The 26,058-nt window shown below is 43.8% G+C and overlaps 1 protein-coding gene across 2 annotated transcripts in view; it reads right to left on the reverse strand.

The window, feature by feature from the left end:
* Nucleotides 1-26,058, reverse strand: part of LAMA4 (laminin subunit alpha 4) — a 576,642-nt gene that overhangs the window by 423,366 nt on the left and 127,218 nt on the right. For both annotated transcript variants that reach the window (XM_069607855.1, XM_069607854.1), the window contains exon 3: nt 8,468-8,595. In XM_069607855.1, coding sequence (XP_069463956.1) covers nt 8,468-8,595 — 128 coding nt within the window. The remainder of the gene's footprint in view (nt 1-8,467; nt 8,596-26,058) is intronic.

A 26,058-nucleotide genomic window follows, 5' to 3' on the forward strand; every position in this document is an offset into this window, starting at 1 on the left:
GGTAAAGCACATTTGCTGACGTCATGGTGTGATAGCTATGGGAGCCATTGAGGAGATCCATTCCAATAACTCTCAGGGGAGAGTGTGCCCTGAGGGGCCTATACTCAGGGGTCGAAGTGGGCGGGAACGTTCGGGAGCAGTGTTCCACTACTTTTATTTTTTTGCTTGAACAGCTCCACTACCTTTTGCAACCATTTTCACCATTCCGGAACTATTCTTTATGAAGTTAAAACACACCTGTCTGTTTTACCACCGGATATCAATTTCTGCTAAACTTAAATATATTTCAACTCAATTTGCTGTCAACCAGCATGACTGCAACCCTTGAAAAATGTGTTGCACTTTGCTCCCTTCTTGCCTACTCTCCCCCGCCAAAGTCACAGTTCCACTACTTTTTTTTGATACACTTCTATCACTGCCTATAATATTTGCACGGACACCACGACACAGCCACACAATACTGAGTAGTCGAGTGTTCACTAGTGTATAACGTTTTTTCCAATCCTTGAAACAGGAATGCACTGGGAGACTATAGTGCCAAGAGAATGACCAGCGCTCCAGTGATTTAACGAAAGGGATACTTTAGAATGGGGTTTCCTGCAGTCATGCGACAAGGATGGAGCACCTACATACGGTGACAGGGCAAATATATTGCCTCTGACAGGCACTGCACAGATCTACATGGCTCACTAGCAGACCACGTGGGCAAGCACAACATTGGAATCACACTTAGACCAATGGCAGCCAGAGCTACATCGAGCTACTTACAGGGACCCGGTGTCAGCACCAAGTAGCAGAATGCCTTTTAGAAGTTCAGAATGAACCATAACTGCTTCTGCCCAGCTGCAGTGCCGCACTGTCCTCCATTTTGAGTAATGTTCGACATTCTAAGGACTGCATGGAGCTGTCCTGGCTGCAACACATGGCTTTCCTCCTCTACCAGTCGATCATTCTCCTAGTGCTGGCAAGGCTGCATCAATTCAACTTTGAAGTGCAAGGGCTCAATTAGGTTTAAACGAGACCTGAAAAAGGGCCAATTCCGATCCACCTATGGCCCCTATATGGCCTTTTATTGGCATCTGTTCCACCTCCCACAACCCTCTCTTTCTTGTCTCGCACTTTTCCGAGCCACTAGTGTTTTGTGTCTTGGCAGCATATGAGTGTTACAGTATAAAAACAATAAATTAAAATACATGTTATGTTTGACGTGTCTGTCTCCATAGAAATGTGGCAACATTATTTTCAATTTTTTCCAGGAAGTTCAACACATCGTGGATCATATTCCTTGCCAATGGTCATTGCACAGCGGGGGGCCAGCACCGTTTGCAGTCTTGGGCAAAAGGCGAAATCGGGTGTACTCCTCACTTATCCACTAAGTTGTACGAAAAGTGTAAATGCCTCCCGCATTGAATGATTGAGGAAGGCGTTATGAATGGATTCCATGGAAGTTCGTTGTATTACTACCAGCATGAAAGCCCATGCTGGCAGTAAGGCACTCGCATTTCCAAGGCAGAGTGGCAAATGGAGGCGGTCGTGGTATGGTCACCCCGCTTCCCAACTCTGCCTTACAAATGCACCAACATAGTTGTATAGGAAAAAGTGGAGATAAACACTTTTACCGCCAAATTATCTGATCCGCTTCACTGGAAAAAGTCCCCCACTATGTTTTGTAATAATCACTTGAGGTTTTCCTTTTCATCAAGGCATATAAACTGTATTCATTTAAAACACACTTTGGGGTTCATTATGAGTCTGTAATACAGCAGAATTACCATTACCACTGTGGTGTCGGTCGGAATTACCGCTGGAGGGAGCATGCACAACACTGGCAGAAACGGTAATTCTGTCCAGGGTAGTTACTGCCAAAAATGGTTATCCGCAGGGTAATTTCGACCAGAAATGGTGGAATTACCATTCTCACCAGTACATTTGGCGCTAATTCCACTGGAATTTGGGCCGACCAAATTAGTGTCATCAGCGGAATGGAAAGCACAGCGATGGCCATTTCGAAAAATAAAATCCACTCTCAATCTCCCATTTCCTGTTGCCATCCAGACACCACAGCACTGCCAACATGTCACAGGTAAAGGGAAAGGGCAACATCTCGGAAATAAGGCTGCAGAAGAAGATATCCACCAAGGCAGAACTGCAGGTACTTGCACTTGAGGCCTTGAGCCATGCAGAGGAGCTGTATGGCAGCAGGTACTGCAGGACCACTGCCCAGAGCCAGGCTGCCACATGGTCCTCTATCAGTGACAGGTGGTCGCTGTGGGCATTCTCCCACATGATTCCGAAGACTGCCAAAAGAGGTGGAATGCCCTGAAGGCCCACAGGAGGGAGAGTGCAGCCACCGGAGGTGGCACTGTAGAAGCCCTCACTCTGACACCATGGGAGGAAAAGGCCAGCTCCATCCTCCACATGGAGGGGACCGAGGGGATTGGCAGCACTGTGGCCAGGGCAGGAAGCCACGTGGATGCCGGTAAGTCTATCATTCCCAACCACATGTGAATGCACTGGCCAAAAGCACTGTGGCCAGGGCAGGAAGCCACGTGGATGCCGGTAAGTCTATCATTCCCAACCACATGTGAATGCACTGGCCAAAAGCATGGGTCCCCCAGCACAGATGAGTTCAATGGGCAAGGGAATGGGTAAACACATGGCAAGTAGTAGAAAGGCACAGTGAGTACAAGCTTGTGCCAGGGGAGCTGTGCAAATCTTGTTATGCACATGCACTGTTGGTGAAATGTGCATGCAACACATGAAAACATGAAAAGTACCCATGTGTGCCATGATAGTAAATGTTGGAAAGTGACCCCCCAGCAACCCCATAACAAGCAACTATGGCAGGCCAACTGGCAGCATGCATATACATGCATCATGTTCACCTTGAGACACCACCTCCACCTATGCCCTAAAATCACCCATGACTATCATACAAAATGTGTATATGTAGTACATACCCAATGTCGCATGAGTGTCTTGCTAGCCCACCAATATGTGTGCAACATGACTGACAGCATGCATTATCCACCCAACAGGTACACAGTCTACTGATGCCGAAGAGGCTGGGCCCTCCACAGCCCTGGACACCTCTTTTGCTGGCAGTTGGTCAACCACCACCACTGCACAGGTCGAACCCATATGCAGCGGGAGGAAGAGCGGAAGGAGGCCAGCAAGGCTACGGGACAACACCACTGTGGAAACTGTGGCAGCCATTGAGGAAACCACTGTCCCTTGATCGTGCCCAGTGGCTCCTCTACCGGCCATGCAGGTGGCATGACAGACGCTGATGTAGGTGAATCCACAGCCACTCCGCCCCCTGTGGCAACTCACAAGGATGCTGTCCATATGCTAGCACCCACGCATCAAGGCCCTGGCACTCCCTCTTCAATAGCTTGGGATGGGAATCACCACCTGTTGATGATACAGGCAGCAACAGCTCCTCCGATGAGGAGGAGGAAGACACAGGCTTTTGCTTACATTGTTTCAGCCCCATCCCTCATCATAGCCAACTACCTGTGCCACAACATGGCAGCCACATGTGCGAAGCTGAATGCCATTGAGCAGCGGCAGGTCTCAATGGAAAAAATTGCGATCCAGCAGGTGGAGCACTTGCAGGCTATGAGGGACTGTATTCAGGGATCGTGTCTCAGGATTTCCCATTCCCTCTGCCAGACCACCGCTGCCATCACCATGGTAGGACAGAGAATGAGGGAACATACGGAGGGCATGGTGGCCTTTGCAGAGTCCCTCAATGCATACATGCAGCTGACTCTGCAACACATCCGGGGCCAGGGGCCTGAACCCTCCACCTCTTTCCCCCCCACAGAGGGATCAAAGCCCAGCACTACAAGGTGACACTCCTTGCACCACCTGACACCTAAGTGCTGGAGCAGGCTACCAGAGGCATCGAAAGTGACTTTCACCATACACATTTTGTTCACAGTGATGAGGGAGGTGGGTGGGGAGTGTGTGTTGGGGATAGTGTTTTGGGGAGGAGGGAGGAGGGAAATGGGTGGGTGTTTTCAGGAGGGGGAGTTGGGTGGGGACGGTGTCTTGAGGAGAATGCTTCATGGTGGTGGGAGGATGTTTTCACATTTGAAAAGTAAATACCAGTTCACTTGAAACAATGCTAGGACATTCCTTATTGTGTGCATGAGTTCAATTCTTAACGCGACTATATACAGTGGTGTGTAGAATGTGGATATCAATGTGCTCAAAAGAAGTTTTCCTTGAATTTTTGCCGAACCAGACATCCATCCCTACCCTCTTCCAGCACACTGCGTGGCAGCACAGCACCTCAGGTTGTTGGTCCTCTTCTGGGAGAGGCATGTCCTCATCAGGGGACTGGAGAACATTCCGCCTGAGGAAAATGTTGTGCAGCATGGCACAGGCAAGACCAATTTGTCCAACCTTATCTGGCGTGTTTATCAAGGCCCCTCGGGTTTAGTGTAGGCACCGGAAACGAGCCTTCAACAGGCCAAAGGTCCGCTCGATGCACAGCATGGTCCGGACATGTGCCTCGCTGTAGGCCAACTACTGTGCCATCTGTGAATTCCACACAGGTGTCATAAACCAGGGTAGCTGGGGCTATCCATAGTCACCTGCAAGGGAAAAGGTCATAGGTGTCAGTCACAGAGCATTGTGGATGTGTTGCCTTTTACACAGCTATCCCTATCCCCTATTCCCTATCCTCCTGGCCCTTGAATGAACAAGCATTGGCAAGAGCCAGGAGAGTATGTGAAAGCACAACAAGTGAATTGTGTCAAAACAAGGAATGATAAAGCATCATGAGGAGGTAAAATGAGAATGAAGCAATCACCACTAGAAAGCTGAAGCAGGGGCAACGTGTATATGAAGAAAAAGCAAGTAATTTGTGTCAGTTGCGTGGCCTGTAATGGGTGGACTGTGTGGTCCGACAACTGCGCCTAGACCGAGTGCACCCATATATAGAAGAGCCACCGAAAGCACACATTAAATAAAACTTGTATTTGAATAGAAAGGAAGGCTTGTGTGATCTATAAATTAAGGAACTGAACTATATGAAAATGATGAACAGTTTCCAAACCCGAAGAGCTGGGAAGTGTCCCAAGAAATTGTGTTGTTTTGGAAAGATGAAAGACTTTAACGCCTGGGGAAGGGAACGCCTTGGAATTGTGAACTCTTTTGAACTTGGGGAAAGGAACCCCTTAACAAACAAAGAGCTGGAAGAAGCTCTGAACTTTTATTTGAGCACTACTTATTTTGAGACTGACATCCCTATACTTTGTTTACAATTAGATGTTGGGGCAAGTATAGGTTTTGGACACAGACAGACATTTTCTTTGAACTTTCTGACACAGAGTATCCTTAGTTTCATATAGGTAGAGAAATCCCACCTTAGCACAGGGCAAGTTAGGCCTTTTTCCAACCATATCTTTGTTTTAATAAATGTTTGTAACCCAAACTCTGTTTAAGTTGTCTGTGTCTCATTCATGATGCCTTTACACAAACCTTTTTTGCATATGTTAGACAATAATTTCCTATTAATGCTCCTGTCAGCTATATTATAAAAGTACGCAGCTGTAAGGTTCAAAGGTTCATAATGCAATTACATTTAGAACAACTTCAAATTCAATATCAGGAACGACTGTCATATTTGCAAACTGGAGATTGAGATATCACACCATTTTTTGACTGGTTGTAGTAAATTGAATGTTTTTTCTCCGTTGGGAAACAGTGAGTGAACAAAGCACCCATACACACACCAAGCATCAGTCAAACATAGGAGTATTCAGCCAATGGTGCACTATCCCTTCAAGCACACCCACACAACCAGGAAGAACTATCATACACAAAGGAAAGGAATCCACACTATCCCAGACAGACATTTGCATATGTAGTCAGAACTGGTGTCAGGCTAACTGCGGCCCCAAGTCCTGGGATACAGACATCCAGTTACCAATGCTGGCCACCTCCTCTCACAAACACACAATGAGAGACTATTACATCATGTGAACCTTCAGATCTTCGAGGCAAATAAAGTATCTCCATTTTGTTAAATGGAGGAGGGATTCAAAAAGGAACCCGTCAGATAAAATGTATTCCACCCAATAGAGCAATTTTTCACAAAATAAAAAAAGCATCCACCAGCCTATTCACATGACTAACAAAAAGGGGGTACCCCTGATGGGAGACTATGATGTACCTTTGTGATACCGCTGCCTCTGCACAAAAAGCAGAGCCACTCTCTCAGTCAGGCTTTGAATTATGCCTGGGTGGGAAGGAAAAACAATGCCCAAAACCCAGAAAGACAGAAAAAATTACAGGGGGCTACCTCATCAGGTAAAACGTGGCCCTTCTACGGAAAGAGAGAGAGCAAGAGAAACATACACAAACAGAGAGAGAAATATAGAGCAAAAGAGAAGAGAGAGAAATTGAGGGAGATAGAGAATTGAGAGAGAGAGAGAGAGAGAGAGAGATAGCTAGATGGGCATATGCTGCTCTGGATTGGGCTAGTAGACCATTAATGCTTATAACTGCTTCCTCTCAAAACGATTTGTGCAAACTCAAAATCACACAAAGTTTAGGATGACCAGAGTTCACTGAATCAATGAACATTTGCATGGATGTGGCTGAAAGCTTTTGCATAAAATAGAAACTATATATTTTTAAAGCAAGGCCGGTCCGGAATGGAAATGAAAGAAATATATGTCTAGTTGAAGTCCACAAGAAATATGACACAAAAAATAAAAATATTTCTACTGCAAATGGCATTTGTGCTACTAATCACCTTTGCTAGAAATATACTTTTGCTATTACCAGAACATAACTCACACTATTCACAGTATTTTTGTTAATTCTATTGCAGTGCCCAAATGTGTCTTGCACTAGAAATACACTAAGTGACAGCAATAGTTTTTTTCTTTTAATTCTTTCTGTTAGGGCGGGCTCTTAAACTCACCCTGAGTTTCTTGTGGATTCAAGATACCTTGCTTACCCAAGAATATTCACGTTCACCTGAATTGCATGGGCTGAAGAGTGATATTCATGGTCCAGTTTTGAGTGAGTTTAAGTAGGACTGATGTGCTCCTTACACAGGGTAGTGCAATAGTCCGCTGGGGACCTTCGTTCCCCACATAGAATGAAAGTCTTGTTGGGACCTATCCACCTCTGCAAAATCTATCCAGTTCTAGACCAGCACTAGATCACATTCAAAGCTGAATGGATTCAGGTCCTTTATTTGTCAGCACCGTAGCACTTATTTTGCATCCAGAACCTGTGGGTTCAATGTTCAATGTTCATTTATTGATGGTCTTTTTTTCGATGGGTGTTTTGCAAAATTCATTTAATCAAAAAAACTCATCAACATTTTTCTTTTTCCTTTTTGGGAGGGTTCCCCCAAATACCTGCCTCCCCTATTTATTTAGCACTACAAAATGTCAGTCTAGCGAGGTAATACGACTTATCATGCTTGTTTTATCAAAGATGCAGAGTAATAAATGTCCTGCCACAGTAAGTAATGGCTAGACTGGCTGCACCAAAATGCCAGTGTAGCCAGGTAATGACACACATGAACTTGGCGTGGGCCGGAAATACCAGAAAGGATGTGTCAAAAATGCTCTAGTGATCTCCAGTCTCCCAGGGCCTTACACACACACACACACACACGCGCACACACACGCACGCACACACACGCGCACACACACACACACACACACACGTGCGCAGGTCTCCCCTTTCACCCACCCATACATCTCCTCTCACATTCATTCACAGTGCAGTCACCACACAGGCATGCACCCACCCACACAGAACATTCAAACACACACTATCACATTTCTACTCATCCACCCACCACTCACTGACACATACACCTTCTCTCGCGTCCACTCACACTGCATTCTCCACACAGACACGTACCCACCCAGAACACTGAAACACATTATCGCATTCATACTCATTCACCCACCAGTCACTCATGCACCTTCTTTTACATCCACTCTCACAACATTCTCTACAGAGTTTTTATACAGGGGTAGCAAGGGAGGCTACAGGGGTCATGGCTGTGACCCCTAGCAATCCCCAAATGACATCCCAGGTTAGCCTCCAACCGAAAATCACATCTACGCTCAGTGAACGGTGTAACCTAACAGAAGCTGCCAACAGCACATCACAGCCCTCTTGCTCTTCTCCCTCTCAATCCTACTAATTCACCCTGCCCTCCTTGCATTACAGACATGCAAGAGCGCCAAGAGACCACGCGTGTGGCATCAGTGCGCAGTATAAGAACCTTTAAGATAACATAACATAACATAACATAACATAACATAACATAAGTCTGCTTGAAGCATATTTGATCAGATTGAACAGTTAACAAGCCTACATAAAAGTATATACATGTGCATATTGAAAAAGTAAGAACACATTTATAACATTATAAAAAGTAAGGCAGTAAGTCATGCATGCAAACTAAACGTGCACATACTTGTTAGAGCTGATCGGTAAGGGACACGGGCATGGCAAGCAGGATTTGGGCGGGCCTCTTGTGGCATCAGCAATATAACCATCCAGGCACCTCTCACAGTGCTTCCCAGTTGTGTTCCTCTGGCAGTCCTAAAACAACATCACATGAAACCAATAGTCAGTGGAATAACAGAGATAGACTGCGAGCATTATTTTAGCTGTATTGCCCTTGGAGTACCAGTGTGTATTTAATCATAAATGTCCCCTTCCTTCTGAAGCTTAAGAGGACTGATATCTCTCCCACATGTGGGCAGCATTAGCCTTTGGCAGACAGGCGGGAGGACATTACAGTCGCCGCACAGGCAGCTGCCAGGGGAATACTGCAGGAACATTGGAGCTCTTCATGCATTTTACGAGCAGGCAATGGAAACCCTGCTGCAAATGATTTCACGCACCATTTAGAGGCCAACAAGGACTGCCAGGGAAAGGCAGAATGTCTGACTTAATGGATGGAATCTTGTGAAATATTTTATCCTTCGTTTCTAACTGTGGCAAAGCAGCTACCAGTGCCCCTCAACCCTCTGTAGCGCTCAGCCTCTAGGAATGCAATGCTGCACTTATTCAGTTCTTTACCCAATGTACCGTCATCTTTGAATAGGACTGAATTGTCTGGACTTTTTGCTGGATTGACATAGCTCAGAAGTGGGAGTGGGTAGGACACATAGACGTCATTTAGGGGTTGCCAGGGGTCACAACTGCGACCCCTTAGGTCTCCCTTGCTACCCCCGTGGTCACCCTTGCTACCACTAAAAAAAGAAAAACACATGTTTTTTCTTTGACTTTTTTTTATTTTTGGTTTAGATTGTGGCTCATGTGCTGTGGTCAGCAGCATGTGGCTCTTTGTTTCTGGAGTGGCTGGTTTTCTGATAGCTATAGCCAGGAAGATAGTTCAGTGGGTTGAGCGCTGGTTGCTGCAGTGTGTGTGTGATCTGCTGGTTGCAGGTTCTACTCCCAGCAAGGTCAACGCAGCCATTCATCCTGCTGAGGTTGATAAATGAGTACCAACACAGGTTGGGTGTTATTGTGTGTATATTTGTTGTATATGACGCGCTTAAGCGTAAGTGTTATATAATAACACATCATTATCGTTTGACCTTGGACATCTGCTTGCATTCACAGTAATATGGGCAAATACGCCTTATATTAACGATACGTATGGTGATCCATTCCTGTATGAAATGTATATCACTTTACAGTGATATCGTAAACATATTGTTCTTAGTGTACTTTGAAACAATGCTATGTGATGCCACTTCCTGTTTTGTCGAGGGGTGAAAGGTTGTGTTCCATCGCTTCCTGTGATGTCACTTTGCGGTGGGGTCAAGATGACATCACTTCCTATGATGTCATCAGATGTCAAGGGTCGTGTGATGTCACTTATGCTACCCCTGGCATTTTGGTGAAATGGCGTCCCTGGTAGGACACAGACAAGAGGGGGGTGGTTTTTGCTCCTCGAAAGGTAGAGCTGTGGCTCGTTTACTGCTGGGAGAGGCGTTTCGCTAAGGAGGCAAAGCTCTGCCCAAATTGCTGCTTAAAGCCACATATATTTTTACTCTGAAAAGGTTTGTGGTTACAGTCTGTAACCAGACCTGATGTTTTACTAAAATTGTTCTTTCTGGAGGTTTACAAGAGGATAAACACCAGAGATTCATTGAATTGTGTCTGCCTTCAAATGAACAGTTTCATTTGTAACCATAGTGCACAGGGCCGGTCTTAGACCAGATTGCAACCCAGGCAGGAAGCATGGTTGGCGTCCTCCACACAAAATGTTGGGAGAGGTGCTAACCTCAGAGACGATGGGGGAGGGGCAGACGTACTTGTGTGGGGGGCAAATTTACTTGTCTCATTAGAATGTGCATTTATTCTCACATTCTAATGAGACTATTCTAGTGCAGCTTCAATGTTACAATCTGTTAACTCTCACCTTCTTATTTATTGATTTCATTTGTATAGTGCACATGCAACCCGTAGGCATTGAGCCACTGTTACAGGTAAATGTTCTCACATTGGTTTTCTTGACGTCTGAAACCACAGAGAAGCCACACACTTAAGAACTGCTGTGAGAATGAACAGTCTCCTGCCTCTACCCTTCCAAACACTCCCCTGAAATGCAAGTACAAACACCCCTCTGATATCATTTGCATAAAAATGTATGCATATCAATGCATGTGCTAACAATGAAAGGTTTTACATTACTAATCGCCGGGCAATTGTTAATTGTGCAGCTGTCAACCCATTTATTTTCTACATCCTGTTCTATCCGTCTACAGCTTTGCTCGCTTTACGGAACAAAACGAACGGAAGAGGGGTGATTTCTGGAGTCTGAAATGCCTTACTAAGATAAGGGGAAGGGGTCATGGGGTTTGATGTGTTTTGATTAAAACAGGAATATTTTCCTGGGCACTGCTTGATTCACTCGAGGTGGGCGGTTGGGGGAGGGGGACATGGGTGGGTGGTCTAACCTGTGCCTGTGCTCCCCCAACTATCCCCACTCTCTCATTTGTGTCTGATCTGGTGCTTCTCCAGCGCCTCTGGGTGCAACACAATGATGGGGGAAGCTTTGTGTCTGTGGGTGCCCTGTGCAGTCTCTTAGCAAATACCACCATCACAGGGAAGCCTGGCCTGGGTGCATCTTTGTAACAGGTAGCAAAGTGCTTGGGGAGTGAGGACGACCCACAAAACATATAAGCATATGTGGGCACTGTATCACTTCTCTGCACGGTCCATTTAGCCTGCAGACAGTCACTAATTTTAAAGTTGATCGCATTGTTTCAGTGACAACATGGATGGCGAGGCGGAAACTATAATGGTGGACTTCTAAATATAGATTTTTGCTTCTGCGGTCCGCAACCCCAACCTTACTTTGTGGTATTACAGTGTAATACAGCATTGCGAATGCTTGTTCCTCTATAGTGTTTATATAGGTTGAACAATATTAATATAAAAAATAAGCTATTTTACCTCGTGATTTCATGCTCTCGTAATTTTGGAAATTAAATACTTCATGTATATACATTTCTCTGTTTGTGCTACACTCAGAGCACAGCAAAGAAAGAGCTTTCATGTCTGTTTTAAAGTGTCAACCATCATTTTAAAAATAGCATATTTCCGTATTGCTTAGTATGTGAGTAAAATGTACATTTAAGGTGGTTATTCCTTTAATGAAGGGGCTTTGTAGTGCTCCATTAAAATGGCAAATGAATGCCTTTGCATTCCAAAATTGCATTAATAATACATCCAGCCTATGATATGATCGACTCTTATATTACTGTGTTACACACATACTGCATGGTCATTGCACCACTGCCCCCCACCCACCTATAAAGCAATGGCCTCACAGAGGAAGATGGGGAGCTACAATAATACAAACACAGTCACATCACCTCTTCGCATCTGGACCGTGTGTCCCACGCAGGCACAGAGAGTAGCATGTACCCAAGATACTAACCACTCAGGCGCAACTCCTACCAGCCCAATGGATCAATCAGCCCCAAATCTGTGCATCACATGCGCTGAGGAGGAGGCACGTGTGATCACAGAAGCCTCGGCCTGGCAACTGATGAGCAACAAATGTTGCTTTTAAGGCCTCGCAGCACCGCTGCTGAGTGCAGGAACTGGAGAGTCTGATGATTTAACAGGTTTCACTTTGTTTTTGTGTACCATATGTTCTTTTTTACAATCATTAAACTGATGACAATGATGTTGATGGGGTCGGACTGACACCCCTCAGAGCCTGGCACCTCAGACAGCTGCCTGCCTGCATTGCCTGATGCAAAGACCGGCCCTAAGAGTGCATGTAATTGTGAGCTGAAAGGCAAGTACAGCATTTGGTTCAGTCTATATTCTTTCTTATCTAAGGCAGGCCCTTGGAGACTTGTTCGATCCCAGTTCATCTTTAGATTTTTAATCTGTTGCAAATGTTTGAATCCCGCGTACAATCCATGCCTTTAACACCATCATGTGATGGAGCCTGTGACTGCATCAAAAGGACAATCATATTGTTGATTCCCAAGGCATGTCTGGGCCTAGATCTTGCTGAATATGTCAGCAGAGCCACTATTTTGGTCGCATATAGACTGTGTTGATGTAGTGAACCCAAGGCAAGAGAACCGACAGGTCAAAGAGCTGGGGTTTGATGGATCACAGGTCAATAGAGATCTATTGACCGAATGACGGAACGCAAAGTGTGAAACTCCCAATCATTTGGTAAGCAGTGAGTACATAACTACAGCATGTTCATGACCGTGACAACAATAGGAGTGTTTAGTAGGTCAAATGAGACAGCTCAGAAAGGAATCCACTACATAATGGCAGGTTTTCAACAGTTTGGATTGTGCTTGTGCAAAAGACAAGTGTTTAAATTTGGCAGTAAGCCTAGAAGCAATCAAAAATGCCACAGAAGGGCTTTCATACCTAGAACCGTCTTTATGATCATATAGTGTTAGGGTCGGGGATTACAACCTGCAGCTCTCCAGATGTTTTGGACTACGACTCCCATGATCCCTCACCATTGTCTATGCTGACTAGGGCTGACAGTAGTTCAAAACGTCTGGAGAACCAAATGTTTCAAACTTCGGTGTTGGATAGACTATACATTTCCTCACCACGTTCTCCATGTAATGTGGGATCTATATCTTCACGGGTGAACGGTAAAATTCCACTCATAGTTGAGATTTTTCATTTACTCACAAACAGCATGGTTTAGAGGCACTTAACTAACAAAATGGCTGGATTTGCTGCCATAAATATCCAGGTCACATCAACACCAATGCTGCTTGTCTTCCAAAGATAAGAGTCATTTTATATCACCGCTCCGATTGAGCGCACGTGATGGATCCCTCCCCTTAGAATTAGCTGTCTCATTTTCGTAACGGCTACCTCACTTTGTAATCATCAAATCATTTTCATTCATCACATCCCTGATGGATGTGTACTACTCTGGTAATCCGCTGTGAGTGACGAGAGTGTTTAGTGGGGATGTTGTCCATGGCATCTTTAAGTACTTTTCTTTTTTAATTAAAAATGTTTTGGTTTATATATTCAACCTTTCATCTTTGTTTATACAACCTTTCACATCCAAAAACTAAGAACAACAGAACAACTCATTATACTTAAATCATTTCTTTCTTATTGTCTTTTGTCTTCTAGAATTGTTTTTAAGAAATATACAATGGTGGAAATCTCTTTTTTTTTTTCCCTGGAGAAATTTTGCCCATCGATCTTCAGGTTTCAATTGAGTTGTTGCAGATAGATAGATGGCTCTGACACGAATGTTGGTGTCAGTCAGGACTGAGCAAGAGATAGTGATGTGCTTCAAAGTTTCGGTTTCATTTTCTTTTTTGAAGAATCTGCAAAAGGCCATGTCTTTTGCTAAGAGATTCCTAGATGACAGTGATTCCCTTGTTGGTAGCAGGTTTAGCCGAAAGCGTAAAAACAAGTCTCTAACTTGTGTAGATGGAAATCGTTGGAGATAGACCGGGAGACAGTTTACTGGGTGACTGTCGAATTTAGAGTCTTGGTTGAGTTTGTATTTTTCTTTAGCATCTATGGTCGCTATTCAGTCGTTTTTGGTGATTCGTTTTTTTGCTTTTTCCGGGTGCAGTGTTAGTAGTTTTCCAGGCCCGCAGAGTAGTTGCTTGTGTTGCATTTTCTTTTCCTTGGATTAATTCTAGCGCCGGGATGTGGAGATCGGTCAGGAGTTTCCTGTATAGATCTAATTTTCTCCATGTGTAAAGAGATGTTATTGATTGGAGTGCCAGTTCGTATCTAATTTGAGCCGTTGGAAATGATTGGGGTAGTGATAATACTTTCCTCCAAAACAGGCCTTCTAGTTGCGACCATATCATTCTGTCTAGGTTAATCAGAGATTCGCTGCCATACAAAAGAATAGCCACCACGTTTTGTCTGTAAAATGTAATGATAGGTTTTAATGAAAATTTCCCGTATTTGCAGTGGAGAAAGCATCCTTGATGGGCTAGTGATAAAGTTTTTGTGTTAAGGAAGTTGGCCCAGTTGATTTCTGTTGCTGATTGATTCACTCATATCACCAAATATTTTACAGTTGTTACTCAAGCTAAGGGCTGTTGGTTCAAGAACATTGTTTTCATTTTCTGGTTCATCCTACCAGTCGGTGCTAGCAGTATAACTTTCGATTTTTGTGTGTTTATTTGAAGATGATTTACTTTCATGTAGGCCTCTAATTTTAACAGGGCTATTTGGAGCCCTCTTGGTGTTTGAGAGCATATGACAATATCATCTGCGTAAATTATACACGGGATGGATGTTGCATTGCATTTTGGGGTGTTAGTCTCGGACATGTAATCAGCCGTGAATAAATTGAATAATATCGCTGATAATGGACAACCTTGTTTGGGGCCATTAAAGGTTTGAATGTGTCATCCTTTGATAATCTGACTCTGATTGATGTATTTTCATATAGTAGGTTCAAAAGTTCCAATATATTATCAGTGTCATGCCTGCCAATGGCTTCTCCTCGTCGTCTTGTCATTCAGCCTAGCGAACGGCTAGACCGTTCTACACTCGCTGGCGGCTGTTTAATAAACTACCCGGCAAAAGAATACGTTGACATTATTCGCAACATTTGGTTATGACTTGTACTTTGTTTACATACCTTCCTTCTATTCCACCTTCATGTGCGTAGTGCCTCTGTAAGGACTTTCCGGCATATGCGATAGCCAGTTGACAATGCGTTGGTCATGTGTTACGCGCTAATCAGCTGACACGTACTTAAACTCGGAAGTTCCGGTATTCGGCGCTTCTGATCGACGTTAGTTCTACGTTCTACGTTCCGGAGCCGTTGCTCTTGCTTCTTTCCTTGCTCCTCCACGGAATACGCTTGGCTACTCGATCTCCTATTGAGTCGCCGTCCTGGCTGCATTACACTGTGACAGCCACCTGAATATTCCGAATTCTGCAACCTCCCGAAGCGGCACCTGCAGTCTTTCCCGCGGGGCCATTATCCGGTATTGGCTGCCCCCGCTGTCCTGGCCGCATTACCCTGTGACTGCCACCTGAATATTCCGAACTTTCTGCAGCCTCCTATTGTTGTACCTGCAGCTCTTTCCGAGGGGCTGCGCTTTGGATTCACCATTCCTCTCCATTGTCTCCAACCAGCTATATTCACGGAGCGAACATTCTTACTCCTTCAAAGGTGAGAGAGGTTTCCTCTACTCTCTTCTGTTGTACAACCTCTGAGGGCAATTCCTGCAAAGGACTTACCAGCTTGTATTTCGGTTCTTCTCATCCCACGAACTTCCATTGTTACTCCAATCTTTGTCTCTGTTCTTCACCTTCATACATCAAGTGCACTGAGACTTTATGGACGCGATCCTGCGTGCACCATCCCGAATCTAGTGTGGCCCTCGTTTCGTGCGTGTTAGTTTTTCCCTACTAACCTTCCTTTCCCTGTCGTTGGTTAGGAGTCTTCTATTGTGGGGATTACTAATGACACAACAGTAGCAGCTTGATCGTTCCTACATACTTCTCGCCTTTAAAAGAAAACAGGTCAGTGGCTTTTCAAACAGAAACATACTGTCTTATATTGTCTCCATCAGCTCCTAATATCTTCTTTATCTTTCTCCACAGGCTGGTGGTTCCTATATACTTACTCGCACTTTCCACTGATTCCTCCCTTGGGCTGTTTCTTTAACAGTCAAAGTGTGCCGTCAGTTGGAAGGTCGCTATTCAACAGATACGAGGTACATCGAGTCATCTCTGGAAGACTCTACGTGTATCCTTTTGGTAAAATCTACCCTACATGTATCCTTTTATGCTGGTATTCTGTACAATTGTTGGTTTATTGAAGTTACCAAATCCATTTCTCATGGATTTATAGCAGGATTTCTAACAATCAGGGCATTCCCATTGATGTAGTTTGGTCCATAATTGTGTTCTGTTTACTAAGTCAAAGGCCAATTTGAGGTCAATAAATGCTGCGTATATTTGTTGTTTGGCATAAATTGCCTCTTGTTTTAACAAGTTTAAGAGAAATAGATTAATATTTGTCCCGACATACTTTACAAAACCAGTTTGTATTTTTGCAAATATTTGATTTGCTTTGGCCCAGGTATTTAGTTGCTCTAGAAGTATGTTGGCAAAAATGTTTCCCAATGGGTCTAATAGGGCGATGGGTCTGTAGTTGCCCGGATGTTTTGTGTCGCCCTTTTTATAGAGTGGAAGCAATACTGCTTTTTGCTAAAATGGAGGGATGGATTTAGTTTTATCAATTGCTGTAAAGATGTGGGAGCAAATATGTGTCCAAATCATTTTGTTGGCTTTGATGATTTCATTAGGGAGACCATTAGGACCTGGCACCCGTGACGGGTTTAGTTTGGTAATCGCTCTCTCAATATTTTCAGTCTCCAAAGTGAACGTCCAGGTATCTTTTTGTTGGTCATTGGTTTGCTTTTCTTCATTTGTGTTATCCTTGTAAAGTCTTGAAAAAGGCACTTTCCAGCTCTGTTCATCCACGTTTTATGACATTGTGTTTGCTAATGCCGTTTGTGGGTTCAGTAGTCTCCACAGGTCTCTGGTATTGCGCTTATTTAATGCGGTCAGCATTATTTCAGCATCATTTTGGTTTTGCAAAGCTTGTTGCTGTTCACCCAATTATTGTATTTTGTTTTAGTAGTCTTATTTTTTCATGATTTATTTGTGGTAGCTGTTGTATCTTTTTAACTTCGCGTCTCAACTCCTTTTTCTTGTTCGCAATTATGGTTGAATATGCGTGTGTGTGGAGTTGGGACGCTTGCTTTGATGATATTCAGGGTCGCTCGAAGTTATTCAGAAGTTGAGGGTAGTTCAGCCATTGAGCGTCAGACATTAGGTTACTGTTTAGTTGGTCAGTCAGTTTTCTCAAATTTATGTTTGTGATTTTTAGTCTAGTAAGACTCAGGTTTATAGTAAATTCTGGAAGTTTGAGTTTTTCTTTCGGTTGATTATACATCTGCCACGAGATTGTCATAAGTGAGTGATCACTATTGTTAGATTTCATGATTCCCGCTTGAATTAATTTGGAGTGAATCTGTTCGGGTAAGAATATATATTCAATAAGGAACATCAGGACCATGTGTGCAGCGGTTTGGATCTGATTTTGTCCAGAAATAGTACTCTGGAGAGGTCTCTGGTTGACATTTCTTTTAGCCATTGTTGGGCACTTGGAGCAATGTTGTTTGATTTTAATGGTATGCCCGCCTAAGTTCTTTTTTGTATACCCATGTAAATAATTGCTTTCTTAGGGCGTCATCATGAGTTAGGCGGTGTCCCAGTGGTAATACTGCTACAGGGCTATTAGCGTTAGCCCCAGATCACTGGTTTGTGGCACAGTAATTCCCCATCCCCATCGGACCCATTTAGAAATTCCCCATTCCCCATTGGGGAATTTTAGGCGATACTGCCGTAGGCGGTATTAGTGCGCAGTAATAGTGCAAAAAATCAGCAAATTCATGGCAGATTCACCCCCAGCTCCGAGCTGAGGTAAATCCTGCCAAACCCGTGATTTGGCAGACCCTTAAATGCGGCGGTAATAGCATTTAAGATTTATCGGCAAACTCCTGATGAGGCAGTTAGTGTCAAGTCACCAACGTCAGTCGGTCCCTGTTTTAGTTCTAAGAGCTTTGAAACTGTGGCGTGTGTTTTCATTTGTAGGTCAACCATTTTGGTAAGCTCCTTAATAATCCTCGGTAAAACATTTCAGAAATACACAAATATGGGTAATCTGTGACGAATCGAGGTCTTCCACACACTATTAACGGGTTGAACAAAGTATTCATGTAAGTCACTCTAATAATGAATAGGGCTTCAATTGCTGCAATTGAGTTATTGCTTTCCTTTAAAATTAATTTAAATTGAGTCAGTGCACTAGTATTTCACTATGTAATCCAGGGAGATGTGCAGGCAGAGAACCGCCTGGAGCAGCTGCAGTTCCAATCAGGGCTCACATATTGAGGATGGATTGTTTCTGAGACCTCCTGCGCCCTGTTCTCCCTATCCCCTCTCCTCTCCTAACACATGGCTTGCTCCCCATTTGCGGGTCACTCCAGCCGTTGCTGACAACAGTGCGGCCAGAAGAAAAAACATAGATATCTTGAAACGTGTTCTGCTGTGTTTGTTCTTATGTTTAAAAGCGGAAGGAAAGTAAAAGCGAGAGAGGCATTCACTGTGTGGTGACAGACATGCTTTCTCGTCATCACGATACGAGCACATTGTCGGTGCAGGGAGAGGTCAGGAAATGCCATATGATCTGCGGGGGCCCTGGGGTTTCGAAATCTCTTTCCAGGGGTCAGGTTCAAAGCTGCAGGGTCTAAAGTGTTTCCAATTTTCTATGTTTTGTTAATTATTAGTGTTTGTTGAGACAGTTACAAATGCATGGGTTCAGAAGTGTGCTCGTGGCAAAAGAAGCTATTAGAACAAAAAGGACATGTTTTAATTGTACTAACATCCAAAATTGGTTCTTGCCCAGTATATATTGGATGCTTGAATTACTCTACTGAGCAAAGAATATTATGAAAACCTAAAATAGCCATGCACATTATTTTCTGATAAAAGGTTATTATTACAACGTGGACATTCTGGTACACTCCTTTTGTACACTTTCGAAATACCTTTATGAGAATGAGAACAGTTAAAGGATCACATAGCACCAGTCAGAGTTACTGGCCATGTTACATTAAATCCAATTGTATTTTTCGAACAGAAAAATGACCACAGATTTTTCTATGTGACACATATGTATCAGATAGAAAAAAAGTGTTGTGCTTGAATAACTAAGAACATAATGCACAATGGTTTTGGTGCTAATTTGGTTTTTCACAAACACCAGCCTAGGTTTTTGTAAACATGTACCACATATGCTTATTCTAATAGCATACTAAGATGGACGTGACTTTCGATGGGCTTAAGAGAGAAGGGGCTGAGAGGAGAATCTGGCTTTGATCATTCATCTAGCACACATAATCTTATATATACAATACAAAGAAGAATTTGGGGAACATGTTTGAACAAAGGTTTGCTTTTGCAGAATCATACTAGATGTACAACACGTTGAGGGGCTATGTCACTTGTTACTCAATGGCTGTATAGTTATCTACCCGTTACTTTTGACATCATCCCCATGTTCATGTAAGTTCACTCACCACATGCACAAGGAGTTGGTGTGTGTGCAAAGGAATAAAACATTGTACTACCTTTGATTGAGAAACACTGGGAACATTGCAGTATCATTGTATCTCTTTGTAGAGATTTACTAGCTCAAAACATGGTGGTTGGGTGTTTTCCGTCACTTGTCCTGTAGCACACTGACCATATAGGCATGTGCAGACAATCGGACATCTTTTTGCACATGCTGACATGAGAGACACTTTCTGATGAGCTGCAACATGCGTGAAGGTCTAAATAAAGGACTGTGTACATTCATGGGTTCAGTAGCTCAGTAAAGCCAAAAGATGATTACTGGGAGGTTTTGAATATCCCAGATCATAACCACTGGCACAGCTTTGGGCAACCCTCCAGACCATTGTTATTCAGCCTGCTAAGCCATTGCAGAAGGATAAAAACCATTGCAAATCAGGCTTGTTCCCACCCCTAAGGACTCAAGCTACTGCTCACTGAAGACACCCAATGAGGTCGAAACATGTCTGTGGATGCTTGCCGCCTCAAGCAGAAGGGATGTGACATAGCAGTTCAGGCTGGACTGACTCTTTTGGGGTGGGACCAAGCCTAATTTGCATATGGTCTTTCCCCTTTCTGTAATGGCTTGGTAGGTTAAGAAAGATGGTCTGGAGGGTTGCCCACAGTGATGCCAGAGGTTAAGATTAATCCTAAACCTTCCAGCCTTCACCTTTTTTTGCTATTGGCACCCAGAGTGGGAGGGGTATGTGGGATGTTTTTACCCATGCATCCAAGCCCTACCATAAAACTGTGCAGTATTGGCATGGAAAACATCATGATGGCCAGAACTCCCCAGAGAGTGCACAGGGAAAACTTGAAGAATTGGCTGCCACCCATTTTTGCCTATGTTGTGAGCACAGGAGGGCACTGCCTAAAGCCACCATTGGGCTACAAACACAGTAGCCTGAAACCATTGGGAATGGCAATGCTGATTGCCAAAAAGCAACTCAGAACTGTGGGGAATTCATTTTCTTAATCCCAAAAATGGTTGCAATACCGGTACTCACCACTATCAGAAAGCCAGCATTTTAAAACCACCAGACTATTGTGTAAAACTGAACAGAGGAACCCAAACCAGACCAAGGAAAAACTTGCTAAGAGGTGGATACAATGTAAAACTATATTCTGAAATGACTTGAAGGAAGTAATTATTTAATGTATAGGTAAAAATTGTAAGTTTGATTTAAACTGGGAACTAAAGTGACATTTAGCTGAATTCTGCCTGACAACTACCCCCGACAGGAGAAACCTGCTCAGCCACTCTTCCCAGGCCTAGCTGCATCCTGCTTCCCCACCAAAAGGAGTTGACCCCTCTCTGATTAGATTAGGGGAGGGGCACCGGCAGGAGGTTGCACAAAGCCTTGTCCTGGACTCAGGCAAATGTTATATTGGGGAGGCCGTAAAGTGGCTTCCTCTTGGAAGAAGTGGGAGGAGAAGTGCCTCTGGGAGCCAACCGAGCTGGAGGCGGGGACAGGCAGAAGCTTCCCCCATGTGCTTTGGAACCTAAACCACACCCATCTGGGCCAGAGCATAATTTTAAAAAGATAGATAACTCATAGTGCGGACTTGTCAGAATTATATGAGTAATATCATTATTCTTGTGATTTTTCTGTGCACGTTTTAAGCGGTGTTAGGACCCTGTGGTGTATGCTGGGGGGTTGCTAGCGGAAAATAGGGTCTCACTCCAAATGTCTGCACGTTAAAAATCTGACACTTCATCAATTAATGTCCATACTCCTTGCGCACATGTGTGTAAATTTTGGTAAATGTCCAATATTGGTAAACCAGTCAAAAAGCGCAAAATGTTGTCATTTTTGAATGCAAGCCCCCAGGAAGATCAGAGGCGGACAAGCATGGACCATAAGGAATATATAATGTGTACATGGAATTTCAACAAATTGTGTATCTGGGAAATATGTATTTGAATCAAATATAGATTTGTGGGCAAATTGATCAGGGGAGGATCCTCTGACCCATAAACAGACCTCATCATGATGACAATCCATTTCCTTCCCCCAATCATGGGAGAGGGGAGAATTGGGCCAATGACAAGTAGAGAGGGGCAGGCTCAGTTATGCTACGCACACACCAACTTCCAAAACACATAAAAAGAGACTGCTGGGACAGGTAGAGACATTCAATTCCATTTTCTGCGGGACGCTCTGCTGGGAGACTCCAGGCTTCATATCCATCAATCTTCAGAGACCAGAAATTTACTTCAGAACTTAAAGCAAGGGCCTAAACCCACAAACTGAGAACTCTTCTCAGCAGGCCTCAGCATCCTTAAAATCATTTGCAAACTATTCCACAGCCGGGCGAGCTGTCTGAATTCTTTTGCCAAGAACTTTTGCCAGTACCCAGAAAGCAGTGTTACATCCAGAATCTACTTGATCCGGACCGAAAAGCAGAGCAGTATCCAGAACCAGAGGCCGCTGTATCCAGAGAGGCTAGACCAGCAGAGCAGAGCTGACCCAGACCGCTGTGAGCAGAACCAGAGATCCGGATCGCTGTGAGCAGAACCGGTCCCTGATTGACCCGCCGAGCAGACAGAACCACCGCCGGTCGTGTTGACCAGATCCGTGACGAGGCCTAGTTCAAATTTATATTGTGAGTACCTAGCAGAACTGTGCAGAACCAATCTCTTAGTTAAAATAATCTAATTCAAGCTATTTTAACCTAAGTAGAACTGCCTCCTAGAAATCGTGTCATCTGTCATTTTTAAAGCTGCACAACTGTCACCTGTCAATTCTGCAGCTGCAAGCTGTCCCCTGTCATTTTGAGTTTTACTTTAAATCCAAAAATCTACCTTTATTAAATCGTCCGCATCTCTGGAACCGTTTGGGCTAAGAATGAAATTTAACTTTCATTTTCAAGCTGTGATTCTAGGCTTTCCAACAAACCTAGAACCGACTTCCTACTTCGATTTACGCATTCGTGAAATTTATCGCGATTAGCGATTTTGGCTCAATTTCTCCACTTGTCAAAATAGCAGCTCCATTCTTTCCTTTGTTAAAATCCGTTTGCAACATGGTAATAACTCATAGAGCATTGCTAAAGTGAGCCTGAACTAATACCAACAAGCATCTCTCACTCACCCTGAATCTCTAGAGGGAATTAAAATCAGTTAGCACATTTTCCCATCCATTGCCATCACATTTAAAAGCATTTTGGGCCTGTGTTTCAAACTTCTACCTGTTTCCTCTAAGCTTGCTAGGGGGGAACTGAATTCCGTATTGTACTTGATTGTATTCCTGAAGACTGTGTGTGTTACTTCCATCTCCTTGCATTGCATATAGGGGGGGGTGAATTGCCACCAGGGGAAAAGTGAACGTATTATCTCTTGTGAAGCCATATCAAGTTATTTTCTGTACTGCATTTCATTCATCATTGCGTTTCCTTGAACCATATAAAGCATTCTTTCCCACCTTATTCTTCTGTTCCTATTCATAAGTTACCTCTTGCTGATTACTTCTCATATTCACAAGTGTAATATCCATTATCAATTTATTTATAGAAGTGTGACATATATATATATTGTTTACATTTTCAAATAAACCTTTTAATTTGCAAAACAAACCTACTTCTTGGCTCAGTGAGGTCAGGGGGATTCTAAGAGGGGGGGTGTTATACAAGGGTTGTCATCCAGAGTATTGAACTGGACATAAAAATACATCAATAAGGGTTTTCCTCTGCATCCCAGACTAGGCATTGACTTAGCTGTAGTGTTGATTGAATATCGCTTACAGGTATGCCCACTCGGGGTTCCCATGCCTGCTGGGCCCAGAGACCCACGCTACTCCTCACTGATGAGATCCAATGAGGCTGAAACATGTCTGGGGATACTTGTGGTCTCTTGCAGAAGGGATGTGACCTAGCTGTTCCTGCTACACTGCCACTTTTCGGAAGAGACAAAGCCTGATTTGCATATAGTCTTCCCCTTTCTGTAATGCTTGGCAGGCTGATGATGTGGTGGGTTGCCCAGAGTGATGCCAAAGGTTAAGATTAATTCTGAACCTTACAGCCATCATCTTTTGTTTTGCTTCAGTAACTCAGTATCATGTCATGGAATAGTCCATACTCTGGGTGCCCACTGGGTAAATGGTTATTTCTGTGTGCATGTTAGTTGAAGTGTGGAATGTGTATGAGATGCTGTCGTGCTTGTCTGGTGTTTGTGAAGGGAAGATGGTGTTTTGTGGTGGATGGCTTTGTAAGCAATGCATAGTCATTTGAAGGCCATTCTCTGGGGCACGAGGATCAGGTGGAGCTTGATGAGAGCTGAGCTGATGTGTGAATGCTTGGGTAGGTGGAGGATGGAGGACACAATTATTGGGGAAGGTCCCCTCCCTCCTCGGCAACAAGGTGCACATTTTAGCTCAAGCCATGTTATCTTGAAGGAATCGCTAAAGAACCACAATGTGCAAAATCTCCTTTTGGGGTTTTGGAAAACTAACACAAGACCTAGCACTACTAGATACTTTAAATGAATACCCCATAGTGTGCTTCCAGGAAACATGTGCAATTCATCAGCGCTTTAGGGGTGGGTACTAGCTGTACACATAGAGTTAGAGTCTTATCCTGCACGAAAACATATCTTACTGCTCAACGTATATTGGCACCCTACCCACAATGAACCAACCAGCTTTTTGGGGGCTTTAGATGACATTATTAAAGTGAATAGAATGGAATTGTGGAGTCAGAAGTCATATTGGTGGGGGTCCGCAATTCCTATTATATCTCTGCCACAAGACCCTTAGGTTGGGCCTTGGGCCCCCAAAATGATTATGAGATGCGACAAACCCACCAGGGGTTGAAGTGGAGAGAGTTTTGGGATAGTTGGGGTATGGCAATTGTAAAGGGCCAGATAGCAGGCAATATTCCCCCAAAGCCTACCTGACACAGAAACGATTCATCATCTTGGATTGATTATATGTCTGTGTCAGAAAGTCTGTTTTGCAAACTGGAATCCTTGAAGGTGATTCGTAACGTGTACACTGGCCATGAGATCCTGGTTCTCTGTTTTACAGTGGTGATTGAGCCCCTAGGGGAACCGGTGTAGAAACCTTGTGCTAAATTCCCAGAAGAATCAAATTAGTTGGAATCCAAAAAGTCTCGACATTATTGATAAATTCATAAGAGACTTTTGGCATTCATATTATTTGATAAACTTAAGACTTTATCTGTTGGGAGTTTGCCATTGTTTGCAGACAAAATATGTGCCTGTTAAGTAAACAACATTGCTTACACAAGGTCCAACCATCCCCATTCGTATGTGAAGGAGGTGCAGTTGAGGAAAGCCCACATGCATAGGAAAATCAGGGCTCTGAATGTAGGGGCGACTTATGACTCAGAAAAATAGTGTTATATAAAAAAGAAAAACAGTCTTAGTCATAGCCCATAGACAATAGACACTTGTTCCTGCAAAGAGATGGGGAATTGATGCTGGAAGTAGTCTTGATGGCAAAACCTGTTCCTGAAGAAATTTGGTATGGCCATTTCAGAAAACTTTATAAAAAGACGAACTCAGAAAATGTCACCTTCACTTGCAATGAACAATGGGAAGTTGACATATCTCTGGATAACCTTTGCGTTATCAAGTCGGGTTCCCGTGCCCCTGGTCAAAATGGTTTATGTGACCTAGTAATGAAACAAAACCTTAAGGTATGGGCAGTGATTCTACACACTTTATTTCAGAGTATTTTAGAAGCCAAGATTTTTCTAGCTTCATGTGACACCTCTATCTTTGTACCAATTTATAAGAAGGGGAACCGCCTAGACCCATTGAACTATCCAGCAATAGCCCTTCTGAACATGGAGAGTAAAGTGTTTGCTAAATGTGTCCTAGGAAGCATTGAAGACTGGATATCCTTGTCCGGGAGAATTTCTAAATTCCTGAGGGGGTTAGGGAGGGCAATTGGTATGGATGCAAATGGTTTGTTTATCCAGTCCTTGATTGACCAGGCATGCGTAAAGGGGAAGGACCCTTTGTACGTGGTAACCGTGGTCCTGAGTCTGCCATTCAATATGGTAGACAGGGCAAGGCTCTAGTCTAAATTACTAACGTGCAGTCTCCCAAAACACATCCTGGACATACTGATCTTGATACATAGCAACACCATGGTCTAGGTGAGGCTGAGTTCAAGGGGAGAAAGGTCAGGGGCAATAGAAACAGCACGTGGCCTGAGGCAGGGGTGTGTACCGGCCCTCTGCATCTTTAACTTGTATTTATCAGACCTTGGAGAATTCCTGGAAGACGCATCTTATTCACTCCCCAGGGTGGCGGGGGAATGTTGCTTTTGGGTCGCAGACGCGTGCAATGTTTTGCTAATGGATAAAACCCCCTTGGGTTTGCAGAGACTTCTTAACAGG

This window comes from Ambystoma mexicanum, chromosome 4q (assembly GCF_040938575.1).
Source record: "Ambystoma mexicanum isolate Mex_15411 chromosome 4q, UKY_AmexF1_1, whole genome shotgun sequence".
In the NCBI taxonomy this organism is placed as follows: domain Eukaryota; kingdom Metazoa; phylum Chordata; class Amphibia; order Caudata; family Ambystomatidae; genus Ambystoma; species Ambystoma mexicanum.